Below are 16,682 nucleotides of genomic sequence, written 5' to 3'. Positions count from 1 at the left end.
GTTAAAGCCCTACCATAAAATCTTTGTTAATACAGTAACTATGCTTGGGGGTTTACTGTTGCCTCGTGTACATCCTAGGCAAGTGTATTGTGTGGCAGTTACTACAAGTTTCACACTGGTCTGCATAGAAAGCAAAAAGCTTGCTTGTTGCCTTAAGCCAGTGCTCTTTTACATAGATGGAGAAAGAAAAATGAATGATAGCTTGGAAGATATGTTCGATCGGACAACACATGAAGAATATGAATCCTGTCTGGCAGACAGCTTCCCCCAGGTGGCAGATGAAAAAGAGGGATTGTCAACTACCACAAAGAAACCAAACAGTAAGGCTATTTTCTTTTTCATTATGGCTTCTCAGTTACACTTATATCAGTACACTAAGTCAATGAGCTAGTTAACAAAGACTTGATGAGGTATATTAATAACTAAAATTTTGTATTTCTTATATAAATTTCTTATAGATAATGAGATAATTTCAGGCCAATTAAAGAATTACAAGAAAATAGCTTAGAGAGAAAAAAAAAAATAGTCCCTTTTATTAAGCTTCCCCTTATATTACTATATGACCATAAAATATTCATCAAAACTAAGAAATTAATCTTGATCGAATACACAGATTTCTTTGTAACTTGTGCATAAAAAAGTTTTGGCAGGGTTCTTAACCGACTGAGCCACCCAGGCGTCCCTTGGCAGGGTTCTTTGTTTAGTAATTATCATTGCAATAGAGTTGGAAGGAAAGTGTTTTACAAAAAATTCAGACTAATTCTCTGTTTGAATGCTTTACCTTCCCAGACAAAATAATGTAACTCTATGTATCAGTCTTTTTTTAAATTCTTTTCAAGGTGCCTCGGTGGCTCAGTCACTTAAGTATGCCTTTGGCTTGGGTCAGGGTTCCAGGGTCCTGGGACTGAGCCCCACCTAGGCTCTCTGCTCCACGGGGAGCCTGTTTCTCCCTCTCCCTCTGCCCCCACTCAGCTCTTTCTCACTCTCTCAAATAAAGAAATAAAATATTTTTTTAATTAAAAAATAAATAATAAAATTACTTTCAATTAGAAGCAGTAGTTTAGGGGTGCCTGGGTGGCTCAGTGGGTGAAAGCCTCTGCCTTCAGCTCAGGTCATGATCTCAGGGTTCTGGGGTCGAGCCCCACATCGGGCTCGACCCCAGAACCCTGAGATCATGACGGGAGCCTGCTTCCTTCTCTCTCTCTCTCTCTCTCTCTCTGCCTGCCTCTCTGCCTACTTGTGATCTCTGTCAAATAAATAAAATCTTTAAAAAAAATAAAATTTAAAAAATTAAAATTAAAAAAAAAAAGAAGCAGTAGTTTATAGTGCAGGGTGGGAATGAAAAGAATACTCTAAGTGAATCTCTCAACTAAATAATCTGAATTGAAAGTTAAAATACTTGCTAAATGTCTCATTTCCTTTTTGTGAGTAAAAAAGTAGTCTAGTGCAAAGGTTACATATACGAGCATACCTTCTACTATGGAATAGTCCATCTTGATTATGTTTTCCTTATACTTCCCATTGGGTTTAATAAAAAAATACAGCCCTTATTAGCTCAAAGTAATTGAGACCCTAACAAAAGGTACAGAACAGCATGGTAGCTTAGTCTGTAGCAGAAACTTGATCCAAGCCAACTTTTGTGATAAAAGTTTACAACTGTTCAGTTCACTTTTTTCTCCCCAAGAAGAGCCTTTTGCTAATTGTTTTCACTTAAGGGGGGTATTTTTTTATAAGATATAATTAATTTCTGTCCTTTTTTTTTCAAAGTTACTTCTCACATTGACCATTCCCAAATTTCTTCTCACTTATCTTTTGTAGCAGTTCCACACTGTTGTTTTGCTCTCTGGAAAGTTCTGCTTCCTAGAGTATCCCAAGACTGTTTTCTTCCTCACATATACTTTTCTCTCGTGCTTCTATTAACTACTTCTGCATCTCTAATTTGTCTTCTCTGATAAATCCCAGTCCTGCATTTCTTTTTTTTTTTTTTTTTTAAGATTTTATTTATTTATTCGACAGAGAGAGATCACAAGCAGGCAGAGAGGCAGGCAGAGAGAGAGGAAGGGAAGCAGGCCCCCTGCTGAGCAGAGAGCCTGATGCGGGACTCGACCCCAGGACCCTGAGATCATGACCTGAGCCGAAGGCAGTGGCTTAACCCACCGAGCCACCCAGGCGCCCCCCAGTCCTGCATTTCTTATAGGAAATATAATGTAAATGCAAATGCTACTTTTGTGTCTTTTCAACAACTTAAACTTAGAATATCCAAACCAGGTTCCCTTTATTTCTTACCAAATGACCTTTTAGGCTTTTTCATTTTTCCCAGTCACCTAGGCATATAGTTTCAGATTTTATTGTTCATATATGTAATTTGAGAACAAGAACATGTATTTCATGTTCTTGACCCTCATTTCACAAAGTTCTACCTAGTCTTTCCTCACAGGAAAGAACAAATTTCAGGGACGATATCAAAAGCGTGGTTCTAGACATGTTAATACTTACTAGACATTCAAGTGGAAATATTAGTAGATAATTGATATGTGTTGAGTTTAGACAAGACATCCAGAATAAAGAAATAATTTAGGGGGCAGGAGGTCAGCAGCAAGTACATGATGGTTCTTAAGACCATGAAACTGAATGAGATCACCCAAGTATAGAGAAAAGAAGCATTTCAAGTTTTGACCTCTGGGGTATGACAACTTTGAAATGTTGGAGAAAGAGGAACGAGCAAAGGAAATTGAAAAGGAGCTAGAGCCAGTGAAGTAGGACGGAATCAAGAGTATGTGCTATTATGGACACCAAGTGAAGATGTTTCTATATATTCCTCACTCCTAGCTTTGGCCTCTCTCTTCTGAACGCTGGACTCGAATCCGGCTACCTATTGGACATCTTATGAGAACCTTGAACTTAATACATTCAAATCAGAAATCTTTATTTTCTTACCCAAATTTGGGCTTTCCCTGCCTTTCGTGGTCTCATTAAACCTCAGTAACTATTCTCCCAGTTACTAAAGATAGAAATTTGAAAGTCATATTTGACTTCTTCTTTACCTTTTCATGCCCAGTCTGATACCCTGGCAGTACCATCTCCAAACTATGTTTCATATCACTTCTCTCCATCTCTATAGCCACTGCCCTAGTCTAAACCTCTCTTCTCTCGACGGTTCTACTGCAGGCCTCCTGACTGGTCTTTTATGACAGTTGTTCCTCCACTCCAGTCCATTCTCTGCAGACTCAAAACTCACTTATTTTAAATGTAAACTAGATTGTATTATCTTCTTATTTAAAAACCCTCAATGAGAAGGTATTTGAATGGCCAGTAAGCACATGTAAATATGCTCAACATTATTGGACAAGAGGGACTGAGATAACCACTTCACACCACTGAAATGGTTAAAAAAATTGGCACTGTCTAACATTAGCAAGAGTGAAGAGCAGCTGGAATGCTCACATTTTGCTGTTAGGGATATAAAATTGTACTGTGGAAAGGAGTTCAGCAAGGTTTTTAACAGTTTTATTGAGATTTGTCAGGTTTTTTTAAAGTTATGTATACACCCACTGTAGTACCCAGCAATTCCACTCCTAGGTATATAAAGAAAAAAAACGAAAGATGTTCACAGAGCATTGTGTTCAAGAATGTTCATAACATAGCTATTTGTAGTAACTTAACACTAAAAACAACCCAAATGTCCATCGACAGGTGACTAAATATGAATTGTGGTAAACTCATATAGTGGAATACTACTTGTCAACAAAAAGGAGGGTACTAGACTCAGCAATGAATCTCATTGAGCTAGAAAGATCCAAAAGATGGAAAATACATATTATATAATTCCATTAATACAAAGTTCTAAAACAGGCATAACTAAGCTGTGGTGGCAGAAATCATCGCTCCATAGAGAGAGGAGAGAGACATCAGAGAACAGTCATCTGTTTGAGAAGCAGAGGAATAGGAGTAAACATCTAGGGGCAATGGAAGTTCTCTCTCTTGATTCGGATGGTAGTTGCACAGCAGTAAACATTTGTCAAAATTAATCAGAGTATTTTAAAATCAGTGTGTTTCTTATATAAACTATTCCTCAGTAAAGTAGTCTTTTCAGAAGTCTTCAGTGGTTTGCTTTGTATTCAAACTCCTTTTAGCTTCCAGGGCCTATCATAATCTGGTGCTTGCCCACATATCTGATCTCATCTTTCCTAACACCTTTCTTCACTCAATCTTGACCACACTGGCCTTCTCTTAGTTCTTATAACATACCAAACTTTTTCCCATTTCAGGACCTTCACCTAGAACATTATCCACTCCTGATTCTTGTGGCTGACTTCTTTTTATTCATCAGTTACCACTTTTCATATCCTTCCTTAGAAAAGCCTTAGCTGTCGACTTACTTAATGTCTGTTTCCCTCACTGTGGTGTAGACTCCATGAGGATAGGATACCTGGTTTCTCTTCTTGAATGTTGCTTGTCCAGAACTTAGTACCATGCGTGATTAATTTTTTTTTTTAAGATTTTATTTACTTATTTGACCGAGAGAGAGAGAGATCACTGAGCAGAGAGCCCAGTGCGGGGCTTGATCCCAGGACCTTGGGATCATGACCTAAGCCGAAGGCAGAGGCTTAACCGACTGAGCCACCCAGACGTCCCATGCATGATTAATTTTGATTATTTGAATACACAATAGCAGTTGCCTATTTGGGTCTAGACAACTTGGGATTTGGGTCCATAAGCTTTTGTTCTTACTTTGTCACCAATTTTCTGGTAAAATTCTTTAACCTCTATTTCCTAGTTAAGCTACTTCAAAGACACATTATAAACATCTGCAGGACTGGGATGCCTGACTGGCTGAGTCCATAGAGCATGTGACTCTTGATCTCAGGGTCGTGAGTTTGAGCCCTACACTGGGCATAGAGCTTACTTTAAAAAAATCAGGACTAGTAAGTGAAACATATTAAAAGCTGCTTATTGTTGTTTGGTGCCAAATGGTAATAGGCATCAGAATAATTCTTTTGAATTCTAAAATAATTTTATATACAATCTATACATACGTAGATATGCTTTGTATATATAGTTTTTAAATCTAAAATGGTTTTATAAGTAAGATTTTTATCTCTAGTATTTCTGAGGTATACAAGATAATCAGCACCCATCTCATTGTGCAGATGAAAAAGAAAGAGAAAATTAGTTACAGAAAACTTAAACAAGTTGCCCAGGAGCCTAGAGTATGAAGTCTGAACAGAATGGAAGTCCTGATATAGGTCATTCTTGTTCCAAAAAAGTTGTTTCTCAGTTCTGCATTCAGTTCGTGGTATGTGTGTTTTGTTTACAGTTCCTGGTGATAAACAAGAGAAAGTCAAACAGAAAGCATTTGTGGAGCCATATTTTAAAGATGATGGAAGGTAAGTTGGTCTTGATTAATACCAGTGATGTGATTGGAAGTACAACAGAACTATCTTTGTCAGAGTACCTCTGAACTGTTAAATTGCTACTTTGGTTAAAATCAAGTTTGTGTCATTACCTTATGATTTAACAACAGAGGGGCTGAAGCATAAAAATGACAAATTTACAAATAAGGAAATTTATATCACCACTACTCTTTTTTTGACAGTGGTAATAGTTATTTTCTTTTTTATAACAAATGATTTTATTCTTGTTCTGTTTTAGTAGGGACTTTATATGAACTTTAGGAGTTTATTATATTATATATTGTAACCATTATATAGTATCAGATGTTAGGTGGCAAGCTTGAGAATTGTTGTGTGAGGATTTTTTAAACCTTAAAAGAAAAACCGCATCTTATATTTTGAACGATAATGCTGCTTTGTGCCTTTTATTCAAAGATGACAATTCCTTTTTTTTTTTTTTAAGATTTTACTTATTTGAGACAAAAAGCACAAGCAGGAGGAGGGGCAGAGGTAGAGGGAGAAGCAGCGTCCCTATTGAGTGGGAGAACTCAACATGGGGCTCCATCCATCCCAGGACCCTGAAATCATGACCTGTGCTGAAGTCATATGCTTAACTGACTGAGCCTCCAGCTTCCCCATAGATGGCAAATTCTATAACTTTTAATCATGTACTAATCATTCTAGAAGTGAATTTAGGCATAGTAATTCAATTCAAAAAAATTTTTATGTCTTTTTTTCAAGTTATGATGCTAGCAAATTGAGTCACTTAAGAAGCAAAGTTTATTTTCTACTTATTTCTGTTGAGAATTTTAGAGATCTGACAGGCCAAGACAAATTTTTATTGATGCCTGTAAGACTCTAATAGATAAGAGCTGTTGTTTAGTTGCTAAATGCTTAATTCCTTTATTTACCAATTCTCCAAAGAAATAGTACCCTAGCATCCCAAATGTGACTAGGGAGTTTTTATTTGTCAGGTCATTATGAACTAATGGATTTAAATGTTTCATGTGTTTTAGTCTAACTGCTAGGATTGCTCATTGCCACAGTTAGTCATTGTTTCTAGATCTTTTAGGTGGACAGTTAGGATTAAGGTTTTTGTTTCGTTTTTTAAGATAACTACACTTTTCCACATTGATAGCACCAGTTCAAGTTCAGAACTTTTTTTTTTTTTTTTTTAAAGATTTTATTTATTTATTTGACAGAGAGAAATCACAAGTAGGCAGAGAGGCAGGCAGAGAGAGAGAGGAGGAAGCAGGCTCCCTGCTGAGCAGAGAGCCCGATGCGGGACTCGATCCCAGGAACCTGAGATCATGACCTGAGCCGAAGGCAGCAGCTTAACCACTGAGCCACCCAGGCGCCCCAAGTTCAGAACTTTTTATGTAATAACCTCTTCTGTCTCACATCTTACCTACTTCCCCCTAATGAGAATCCCACTTCTCAGTGCTACAACATAATTTCTCATTTAACTTATTTTTTTAATATATAGAGCAGTCTCAGAATAATATAAACTATCACCAATAGTATGACTTATGAAAATGGTTTAAGATGTCTTTTGGGGTTTTTTGTTCTTAAGATATATTCTATTGGAACAACCATGATATCTACATCTTTTCATAAAATAAAAATTCTGAAAGCGAAAAGAAAAGGTGTATTCTGAATGTGCAGTCCAGGCATTGTGTTTTAAAGCCATTTGGAATAATTACTTTTTGTGTAGATGTGTCACTGTGACTCAGTCCCTGGGTTTGTTTTATTTTGCCTTTGAATTTTGTAGTTTCTTTTATCTTTAATTCTTTTCCTAAATTATGTAAAATATATACATGGTACTAGAAGCTACAAAACAGGGTAAATTCCGATATAGCTGGTTTCTGTCATTGCCCCCTCTACCATATTAGCTCCCTACCATTTGTTTAAAAATAGGGTTGTCAATCCATTTTAAAAAATAAAAGCCAATATCTATACAGAAATATATAGTCATTCTCTCTCCCCTTAAACAAATGGTAGAATACTATGTATACTTTTTGTGTTTTGCTTTTGCTTTTTTCATTTAAGTATATAGCCTAGAAAATCACTCATAATAGCGTATAGTGGTATTCCGCATTTCTCTTTTTAGTTGCACGGTACTTTATTGTTTGTACCATAGTCTATTCCTTAGTAATGGGTGTTTGGAGTATTTACAATTATGCTAACACTGAACGCTGCAGTGAATAATGTTGTACGTTTTCTTTTTATATTGTTGTGTATCTTTGCGATAGAGTCCTTAAAGACTGCAGAGTAAGAACTGTCCTTTCAAGTGCTTGATATTGAAAGTCCACTAACTTCTTAAAAATATGAGTAATTTTATATTATTCTGAAACCACTAGATAGCTGGAGACATAGGAGGTGGGTATAAGGCATGAGGATGGCAAAAATCTTAAAATTAGCACTGTTCCTTTCCCCACAGACAATACTAGCAAACCCTGGTTTTTGTTTTGTATGAGCGACAAGAAGCTTAGTAATCTCTTGGGTGATGCTTTAAGGTCTAGTACAGATGCCAGTCGTAGGAGATTCCCTGCAGCATTAGAACAACAGTAGCAGAATAAACAATACTCAGAGGAGAGGGTACAGCCAAAATGTACCCTATATAAGCTTTTAAGAGTCCATAAACCATTTGAAAAAAGCAATTTTTATCTGTCCTTTTAACTTACAGATTGCTCTAAAGTTGAGAGTTCTTGGGCTTAAGCCCCCACAGGATCTATAACCTCGTATACTTTGACATAGAGCAATTAAAGCTTCCCTTTGAGAGAAAGTGCTTGCCAAATAGAGGGGCATGGGATCAGAACGCTTCAGAGGAGTAGATACTGTCCCAACAAGTTGTTTTACAAATCAGTTTTTGTGAGTCGGGCTCTTGAAGCTCTCTGGGGATGTTTCTAATATAAACAGATATGTATACCATCACAAGTCTTCATTTACCTATTTTGTAAGTTTGGACTTTTCTATATTGAGCTTTAAAACTTAAAGCACGATACAGTATATTAAAAACATCTGTACTTCTGCTTGCTTTTTCTTCCCAAAGCCCTCTATACCTCATTAACCCATAGCTCAGTGGCTTTGACCCTCCTAGGTTCCCAGTAGTTCTCAGTAGGATCTGATCCATTTAAGGACAAACGCAAATAATTATTCCTAACATTTTGAAGAATCCGGGGGCATGGAGGCAGAAAAAGAAATTTTTAGAGTGTGCCTGGGTGGCTCAGTGGGTTAAGCCTCTGCCTTCAGCTCAGGCCATGATCTCAGGGTCCTGCGATCGAGGCCCGCATCGGGCTCTCTGCTCATCAGGGAGTCTGCTTCCCCCTCTCTGCCTGCCTCTCTGCCTGCTTGTGACCTCTCTCTCTCTGTCAAATAAATAAATAAAATCTTGAAAAAAGAAAAATGAAAACAAAAGAGATTTTTAGAGAAAATGACACATAATGTACACAGAGAAAAATCTCTTTTTTGGGGGTGGGGGAGTGGGTTAGCCCAGAAATACAAGTTCTTTTTTCTTTTTTCTTTTTTTAATTTTTTTTTTAAAGATTTTATTTATTTATCAGAGAGAGAGATGGGGAGAGAGCGAGCACAGGCAGACAGAATGGCAGGCAGAGGCAGAGGGAGAAGCAGGCTTCCTGCCGAGCAAGGAGCCTGATGTGGGACTCCATCCCAGGACGCTGGGATCATGACCTGAGCCGAAGGCAGCTGCTTAACCAACTGAGCCACCCAGGCGTCCCGAAATACAAGTTCTTAAAGAAAACTGAGTTAATAGATAGTTACTCTCTTCCTTGGTTATGTTATAGAACATCAATTCCTAGCTTTAATAGTACAGTATTTCTTTCTAAATTAGGTTATTTAAAGGGTACCTGGGTGACTCCTCAGTTAAGCATCTGACTCTTGGGACACCTGGGTGGCTCAGTTGTTAAGCAACTGCCTTCTGCTCAGGTCATGGTCCCAGGACTGAGCGGGGATCGAGCCCTGCATCAGTCTCCCTGCTCAGTGGGTAGCCTGCATTTCCTTCTCCCTTTCCACCAGCTTGTATTACCTCTCTCTCACTGTGTCTCTCTGTCAAATAAATAAAATAAAATCTTTTTTTTTAAAATTAATTAGTTAATTATTTTTAAAAAGCATCTGACTCTTGGCTTCACCTGAGGTCATGATCTCAGAGCTGTGAGATCGAGCCCCATCAGGCTCCATGCTCAGCTCAGAGCCTGCTTGGGATTTTCTTTCTGCCTCTCCCCACAACCCCCTCACTCTCTCTCTTTCTCTCTCTCTCTAAGTAAATACATAATTTTTTTTTTTTAAGATTTTATTTTTTATTTATTTATTTGAGAGAGAGACAGTGAGAGAGAGCATGAGAGGCAAGAAGGTCAGAGGGAGAAGCAGACTCCCCATGGAGCTGGGAGCCTGATGCAGGACTCCATCCTGAGACTCCAGGACTGTGACCTGAGCCGAAGGCAGTTGCTTAACCAACTGAGCCACCCAGGCGCCCTAAAATATTTAAATAATAATAAATTAGGTTATCTTATATATTATATTCAGCCAATCAGAGGCAAAAATAGAAAGTAATAGTTATCTTTTCCAGTTAGCGAACAATATACATAAAAATACCTGACATACAGTAAGCACCTAATAAGGATTTAATGAAGAATGCATGAAAAAATGTGTTTTTCTAATATACTTAGTAGACATTTCAAATTAAATGAATGAATGTTTGGGGATTATTTCTCCTCTGGGCCCTCACCTTCATTAATTAAAAATCTAAGCCAAAGGTCTTTGTAGTAACAAATGGATTAATTTTTAAATTTAATTCATTTTTCTTCCAGAGAGACTGGCTTACAAAATTTTCCTCATATTGAGGTAGTTCGGAAAAAAGAAGAGAGAAGAAAATTGCTTGGACACACATGTAAGGAATGTGAAATTGTAAGTACGAATGTGAATCCTGTCTGGTGGGTTTTTTAAAATACGGCTTTATAGATTAGAAATGCATGATTTAAAAATCATAGAGCTATATTTTTATGTAGAAACCTCATTTGACCCAGGAATAGCAGGATGGGTAAGTAAAGAGCACACTGGCTGTGACTTGGAAGATCTAAATACTTGGAAATGAAAGCCCTCAATCTGTCAGATTTTCATTAAGTGAATCTGGAACCTAAGCCCTCGTCTTTTTACCAACTTAAAAACATTTGTGCCATTTTTCTTTTCTGTGTTTATTTGTATTTGTTTAATTTTTTTCCCCTAGTGTTATATTACAGCAGAGGCCCTTCCTTATTCATATACTATTTGGGGAAAATTCTGATATTTTAGTAGGAAACTTTAACATTTATTTCTTATCCCAGCACTCTCAGAAAATGAGATATATTCATAATTTTTTTTTTCTAAATAACTGGTATAACTATAATCTCTTAACTTTCTCCCCACTCTTTCCTAAACACAATGCAATGAGCAAGCTCTATGTCATCCTTAGAACACAATTATATTTTCCTTTTATACATTGGCGATCTTGGACTATTGAAGTAGAAGTAGTACTAACCAACCATCACTAAATATCTCAGGCAGGCTCTGTGTTTTCTTGAAACATGTTTTTTAATTTCTTCCCTTACTGTCCATTGGCTTTTAGGCGCTGGCCTCTAGTGATTTAGTTTCCTTTAAATTTTCCTTTTAACAGCTGTGGGCTAGAAAATTTTATAACCAGCAGATTAAAGTTATTTATGGATAGCTTATAGTGCAGGTGAGTAAGCATTTGGTGAGAAATAGGCTCTTAACTAACAGTGGGAGTATAGAGATCGCAATTTTGGAAAGCAGTTTGACAGTACAAGCAAAATCTGTATCATGAGTTTTCGTAACACAAATTTGAACATGTGATGATTTCTTAACTAAAGACCATGGTCAAGCCTCCAGTTTTGAGTTAAAACTGTAATTCTTTACAATCTGGAACTAACACTACCAGTTAGAAAAAAGTTCTTGAAAACACAGATTCCTTCCTTCTCTCAGGAATCATTTCCTATATTATTATTCAGGCTCTAAAAACCATTGTCTCAGGGCGCCTGGGTGGCTCGGTCAATTAAGTGTCTGCCTTGCAAGCTCCGGTCATGATCCCAGGGTCCTGGCATCAAGCCTGAATCGAGCTCCCTGCTCAGTGGGGAATCTGCTTCTCCCTCTCATTCTCCCTCTGTGCTTCCCCTCCCCTCAAATAAATAAAATCTTCAAAACTAAATAAATAAATAAAACTAAATAAATAAAAACCGAAAGCAATGGCCCTAACCCACTGAGCCACCCAGGCACCCCAATGCTTACAGTTCTTAAAATTAATCCCAATGTTTTCTTCCTGTGGAATATGTCATACCCATGTGGAAGTGTAATAATCATCTCACATTTCACCATATCCAAAAGCAAACAGTTTCTGCTGCTGATTCCCAAACATCACCTGATTCTCCTCTATCCCCATTCTTCTGGCTGTTTAAACCAAAGTTCTTACAGTTATCTTTTCTTCTTTCATATCTCAGTAATGGGTCTATCAGCAAATCCCACCAGTTCTATCTTCATAGGTATCCCATTTCCATGCACTTGATATCACCACCACTATCCGCCTGGACCAAAGCTCCATTTCATCTTGTCTGGGCTATTGAAATAATTGGCTTCTAAGTGCTTTCCTTCTGTTGCTTTATTTTAATCAACTGTTTTTGGAAAGTCGTGTTAGATCACAGCAAAACTGAGCAGAAAGTACAGAGAATTCCCATATACTTCTGTCCTCGTTTTTCTTTTCTTTTTTATACTTGTCTCCTCACCGTGTATGTTTTTGTTTGTTTTTTAATGTTCTTTCTTTTTAAAGAAAGATATTTCTGAGATGTTAATGGGGTTTTTTGCCCCCAGTGGGGAAGTTAGGATTAAAGGTCCTTCTGTTGGCACTAAGTGCTTCAATTCCTGGTCTCCCTGCCAGAGGACTGGGAGTCCAGGATCCTGGGTATCAAGGGGCAGGACAGGGCCTGAGAGCAGCAGCACCGAGTGGCTTGGCTAGGACTGACATCTACTTGATTTCTGTCTTCACTGTGTGCTTTTTAACACAATGATCTTTTGTTGTCTAATGATCTTTTTAGAATAAAAATTAAATCCTGTCATTTCTATGCCCGAAACCCCTAAATGTCTTCCCATTGCACTCAGAAATAAAACCCAAAGCCCTTATCAAGGACGACACCCCACTTCTCTCTGATTTTATCTTCTGCCACTCTCCCGGTTGCTCACTGTGTTACAGCTACACCAGCCGATGTTGCTCTTGTATGTGTTGTAATGTGGTGGCAGTGTTTCTCTGAATTGATTATAATCATGATTCTCTAATTAGGGTTATCCCGTCCCATGTCCAGGCTAAGGTAACCAAGACTTGTACTCACAGCAATGAGAAAGATGAAAAAGATAACCCCCAAAAAAGTTGTTTCAGAGGTATTCAAAACACCTTTCCTTCAAACTTAAGTTTTAGCCCTTAGTCTGCCACTTTTTTTTTTTTTCTAAGATTTTATTTATTTATTTGACAGACAGATCACAAGTAGGCAGAGAAGCAGGCAGGAAGAGAGAGGAGGAAGCAGGCTCCCTGCCGAGCAGAGAGCCCGATGCGGGACTCGATCCCTGGACGAGAGATCATGACCTGAGCCAAAGGCAGCGGCTTAACCCACTGAGCCACCCAGGCGCCCCAGTCTGCCACTTTCCATAGAAGATACTGTCAATAAATCATCAATTTGATTTTCAGTTTCTAAAGTATGAGGTGGAATTAGCTGGACTGTGTGATCCTGTCATGTGTTCTATTAAGCTTTATACTGCTGCTTTGTTTTCTTAGGGCTAGAGCTTGAAGGACTTGTACATTTTTTACATACAAATTTTAACCTTGTTTTTAATGAAGTTCAAATTCTTTGGGTTGCAACTGCAAAAAATCATATGTCTTTGATCCTAATTGGAAAAAAAAATAGTTTAAAGAGGGAAATCATGAAGGCTTCAACATTCAAAGCTAAACTTTCATTCGTAAAAACTTGGATAAGAAAATTACTTCAAAACACGCATGTTATATCCAAATAACAATTTTAAAAAGTACTGTTCAAAGTATAGTTTTGTTACTGGTCTGATAGTTGAATTTGCACAAGTATATAAATCAGCTCATTACTCAGCATGCCGTAAAGCTAAGCTGGCATTTTGCGGTGGGGGGGGTGTGTTTTTTTGGGTTTGTTTTTTTTTTTAATTATAAGACCTTATTGATGAGAAAAGCAGCATATTGGTTTACATTGTGATACAAGCTCCAAGCTCCTTTTCTCATTTGTGGAGCAAACATTTCACAGACCAGCACTAGTTACTGTTAGTATTAATTACTAATATTATCTTCAGTGAGTGTTGTTTTCCTTAACGTGCTGAATACTTTAACTGCTTTCTTTAGTAGCTTCTAGTTTATAATCAATAAGCCTAACAGTCCCTTTATTATTTCTAAGTGAAAAACTTAGCAGTTTTTATTATTAGTATTATGCAGATATTCCAGCAGAAGAAAGAGAAAAGAAATTGGCTTCCTGTTCAAGACATCGGTTCCGCTACATTCCACCCAACACACCAGAGAATTTCTGGGAAGTTGGTTTTCCTTCCACTCAGACATGTATGGAAAGAGGTGAAAGATTATAACATTTTGTAATTACTTTTTTAAAATACTGTATATACCCAAGTCTAACCATTAGACTTGTCCCCCATGGTTCCTCTTACCTTCTGCTCAAGGGCTAGTTCTTTGACATAAAAACAAATTCCTAAAGTTAAAAGGCTCATCTTTAACTCTGAGTCATGCCATTGAAATCAGAGATTGTGTATAATCACTTTAATATGATTGTGCATTCAATATCCTTATCATTCAAATTTCAGAAAGTTAATTTCTCTTACAATCAAAATGACTTTTAGTAAAATAATAACATTACAAAAGTTGCTAGCAAAGCTATATTGTTAAAAAGAGAGCATCTTCTTAAAGCAACTAGTCTGAATTTTAGCTTTTAAAACCTCACTTACGAATGCCGGGTATTTATAAACCACATCTGAGTAAAAAGAACCTTTGTTTAGAGGACTGTTGGAAGTAGCTCGTTCAAATATGGCACTGACATTTAATATGATTTGAGAATGTATACAGCTTTGAAGCTGAGGATATCAAGTAGTAAGATAGTTTTTCCAAAAGGTGCGAAGTCTCTTGTGACTATTCCCATATTTTCATTTTCCCCATTAACAAGCCGAATTACATTCTCTTTGACATAATGATGCTGCTTGGTCATCAAATAGAATTAAACAATCTAGAAAGAGCCTGTGTTTTTACACCTACCATGACCTTAAGGGGATATGACAGAATGCAGACCACGTGATTCGAGATGCCTTAGGAGAATCAGGTGGTTGAAGAGTATAGGGGCACGTCGTTTAAAGAAGTATCTGCCACAGAAAGCCTTTGATAAGCACCTGGAATTCTAATAGTGAAGAGTTCTTGTTTAGCGGTTTGTCTTCATTTGCAACCTGTAGGAGGCAGACTAGGAAAGTACTCATGAGCTCTGGTTCCGGAGGTTAGACCGATCTTGGGCAAAGTCCCAGCTCTTCCACTTCCATAGCTTTGTGAACTTGAGCAAGTTCTTTGACCCCTTGGGCCTCCGTCACCTCATCTGTGAAGGAGATATAGTGGAAGCTACTTCAAAGGAATGTGAGCATTAGCTGAGATAATGTATACAACACATTTGATAAATGTTTGCTGCTATTGTTAGTATAAACGAGGAAACTGATGCTAAGTAGTGAAATCATTCATTAACATTGCACAGCTAATAATCAGAGGATCATGTAAACTAGAGTGCATTAAATAAGACAGATGTTACATGGTATATACTGAAAGAAATACATGTTGCAAATACAATCTTCTAAATTTGTCATTTGTTTTTAAGGTTACATTAAGGAAGATCATGATCCTTGTCCTCGTCCCAAAAGACGGCAGCCTTACAATGCAATGTTTTCTCCAAAAAGCAAAGAGCAGAAGACATAGATGTTGAAGCAAAAGCCCAATAGGGGACAGTTTGTTTCTTTTTAGTTATTTATAGTTAAAGTTGGTATTAAACATTGATTTTTTTTTTGATCTCCTGTAAACTGACTTATAAATCATTTTTCTATTGAAAGTGTTTTTAAATGGCATTTACCCACCACACAACTATTTAAAATGTGGATATGCTTATGTTGTATTGTCTTGTTTTTGCGCCTTTAAAACAATAAGGTGCTTTCATTTTGCACTCTAACTTAAGAGTTGTTTATTTACTTTATTTGGTAATACCTAATTACAATTTTGAAAATATGATAGTTGTAGTCTGTGATTTATTGCCTTTCCTATCTTTTCTTTTTACTCAGCCTCCCCTTGGTATTTACATTCAGCAGTGGCTTTGTGTTTTTCATTCTCTTGAACAGTTGTGCTTCTATGGGTCATTCTAGTGTCAGATATTTATATCTTTAAAAAAAAAAAGCTGGGGCGCCTGGGTGGCTCAGTGGGTTAAAGCCTCTGCTTTCGGCTCAGGTCATGATCCCAGGGTCCTGGGATCGAGCCCCGCATCGGGCTCTCTGCTCGGCGGGGAGCCTGCTTCCTCCTCTCTCTCTGCCTACTTGTGATCTCTCTCTGTCGAATAAATAAATAAAATCTTTAAAAAAAAAAAAAATAAAAATAAAAAAAAAAAGCTAAATTTTAATAGTCCTTTAAACTTTCCAGCTTCTTTCTTTTGTTTACTTGAAATGTGTTACTGTTCTACAGTGCATTGCTTTGGAGGCTCAATCACAACACATATAACTATGTTACAAATTAACATAGTTCTCTGATCTGATCATAATATTCCAGGTCTTCACATGGCTCTTTTCATTATACTTTGCTGGTGTAGTTTTCAAGCTGAATTTGTGAAGTTCTTCTCTGCTCATGTGTTCAAGTTCAGTAGTATTGTTTCTCTGGAATGACTGACATTAACTTCCAATTTGGCAACAAAATAGATTTCTCCATTCAGCAAATTTCTGTTCCTCTAGGACCTAGTATCTGAATCATCAAGATGGCAGACCACATCCGTGTCACCATTTCCGGTGGCATTTTCTTTATCGGTGCCTTTTTTGAGTATTTCTTTAATCCATATCTTGACAGTACTGCTTAAGCAGGAGAACATGAAACATGGAATGGAATGCCTCACTGAAATCTAACTGTTTACATAAAGCCCTTCTCAGAGTCCTGAAAATCTCTGCTTAGTCTCATCTTCATTGATCAAGGTTCTCATATGAATA

At 37.3% G+C, this 16,682-nt stretch overlaps 1 protein-coding gene across 9 annotated transcripts in view; it reads left to right on the top strand.

Moving 5' to 3' along the window:
* Window positions 1-16,682, top strand: part of RBBP8 (RB binding protein 8, endonuclease) — a 146,936-nt gene that overhangs the window by 88,770 nt on the left and 41,484 nt on the right. For 7 of the 9 annotated variants that reach the window (XM_059138868.1, XM_059138867.1, XM_059138869.1 and 4 more), the window contains 3 exons: window positions 177-320; window positions 5,318-5,387; window positions 10,220-10,316. In XM_059138868.1, coding sequence (XP_058994851.1) covers window positions 177-320; window positions 5,318-5,387; window positions 10,220-10,316 — 311 coding nt within the window. Of the gene's footprint in view, window positions 1-176; window positions 321-5,317; window positions 5,388-10,219; window positions 10,317-13,889; window positions 14,032-15,322; window positions 15,727-16,682 lie in introns of those variants that run through there. The other 2 variants (XM_059138873.1, XM_059138872.1) reach the window with 2 other exon arrangements.

The sequence above is a fragment of the Mustela lutreola genome, chromosome 11, assembly GCF_030435805.1.
Source record: "Mustela lutreola isolate mMusLut2 chromosome 11, mMusLut2.pri, whole genome shotgun sequence".
Classification (NCBI taxonomy): Eukaryota; Metazoa; Chordata; class Mammalia; order Carnivora; family Mustelidae; genus Mustela; species Mustela lutreola.
The sequence above is the reverse complement of the archived record's forward strand: the minus strand, read 5'-3'. Positions and strand labels throughout refer to the sequence as shown.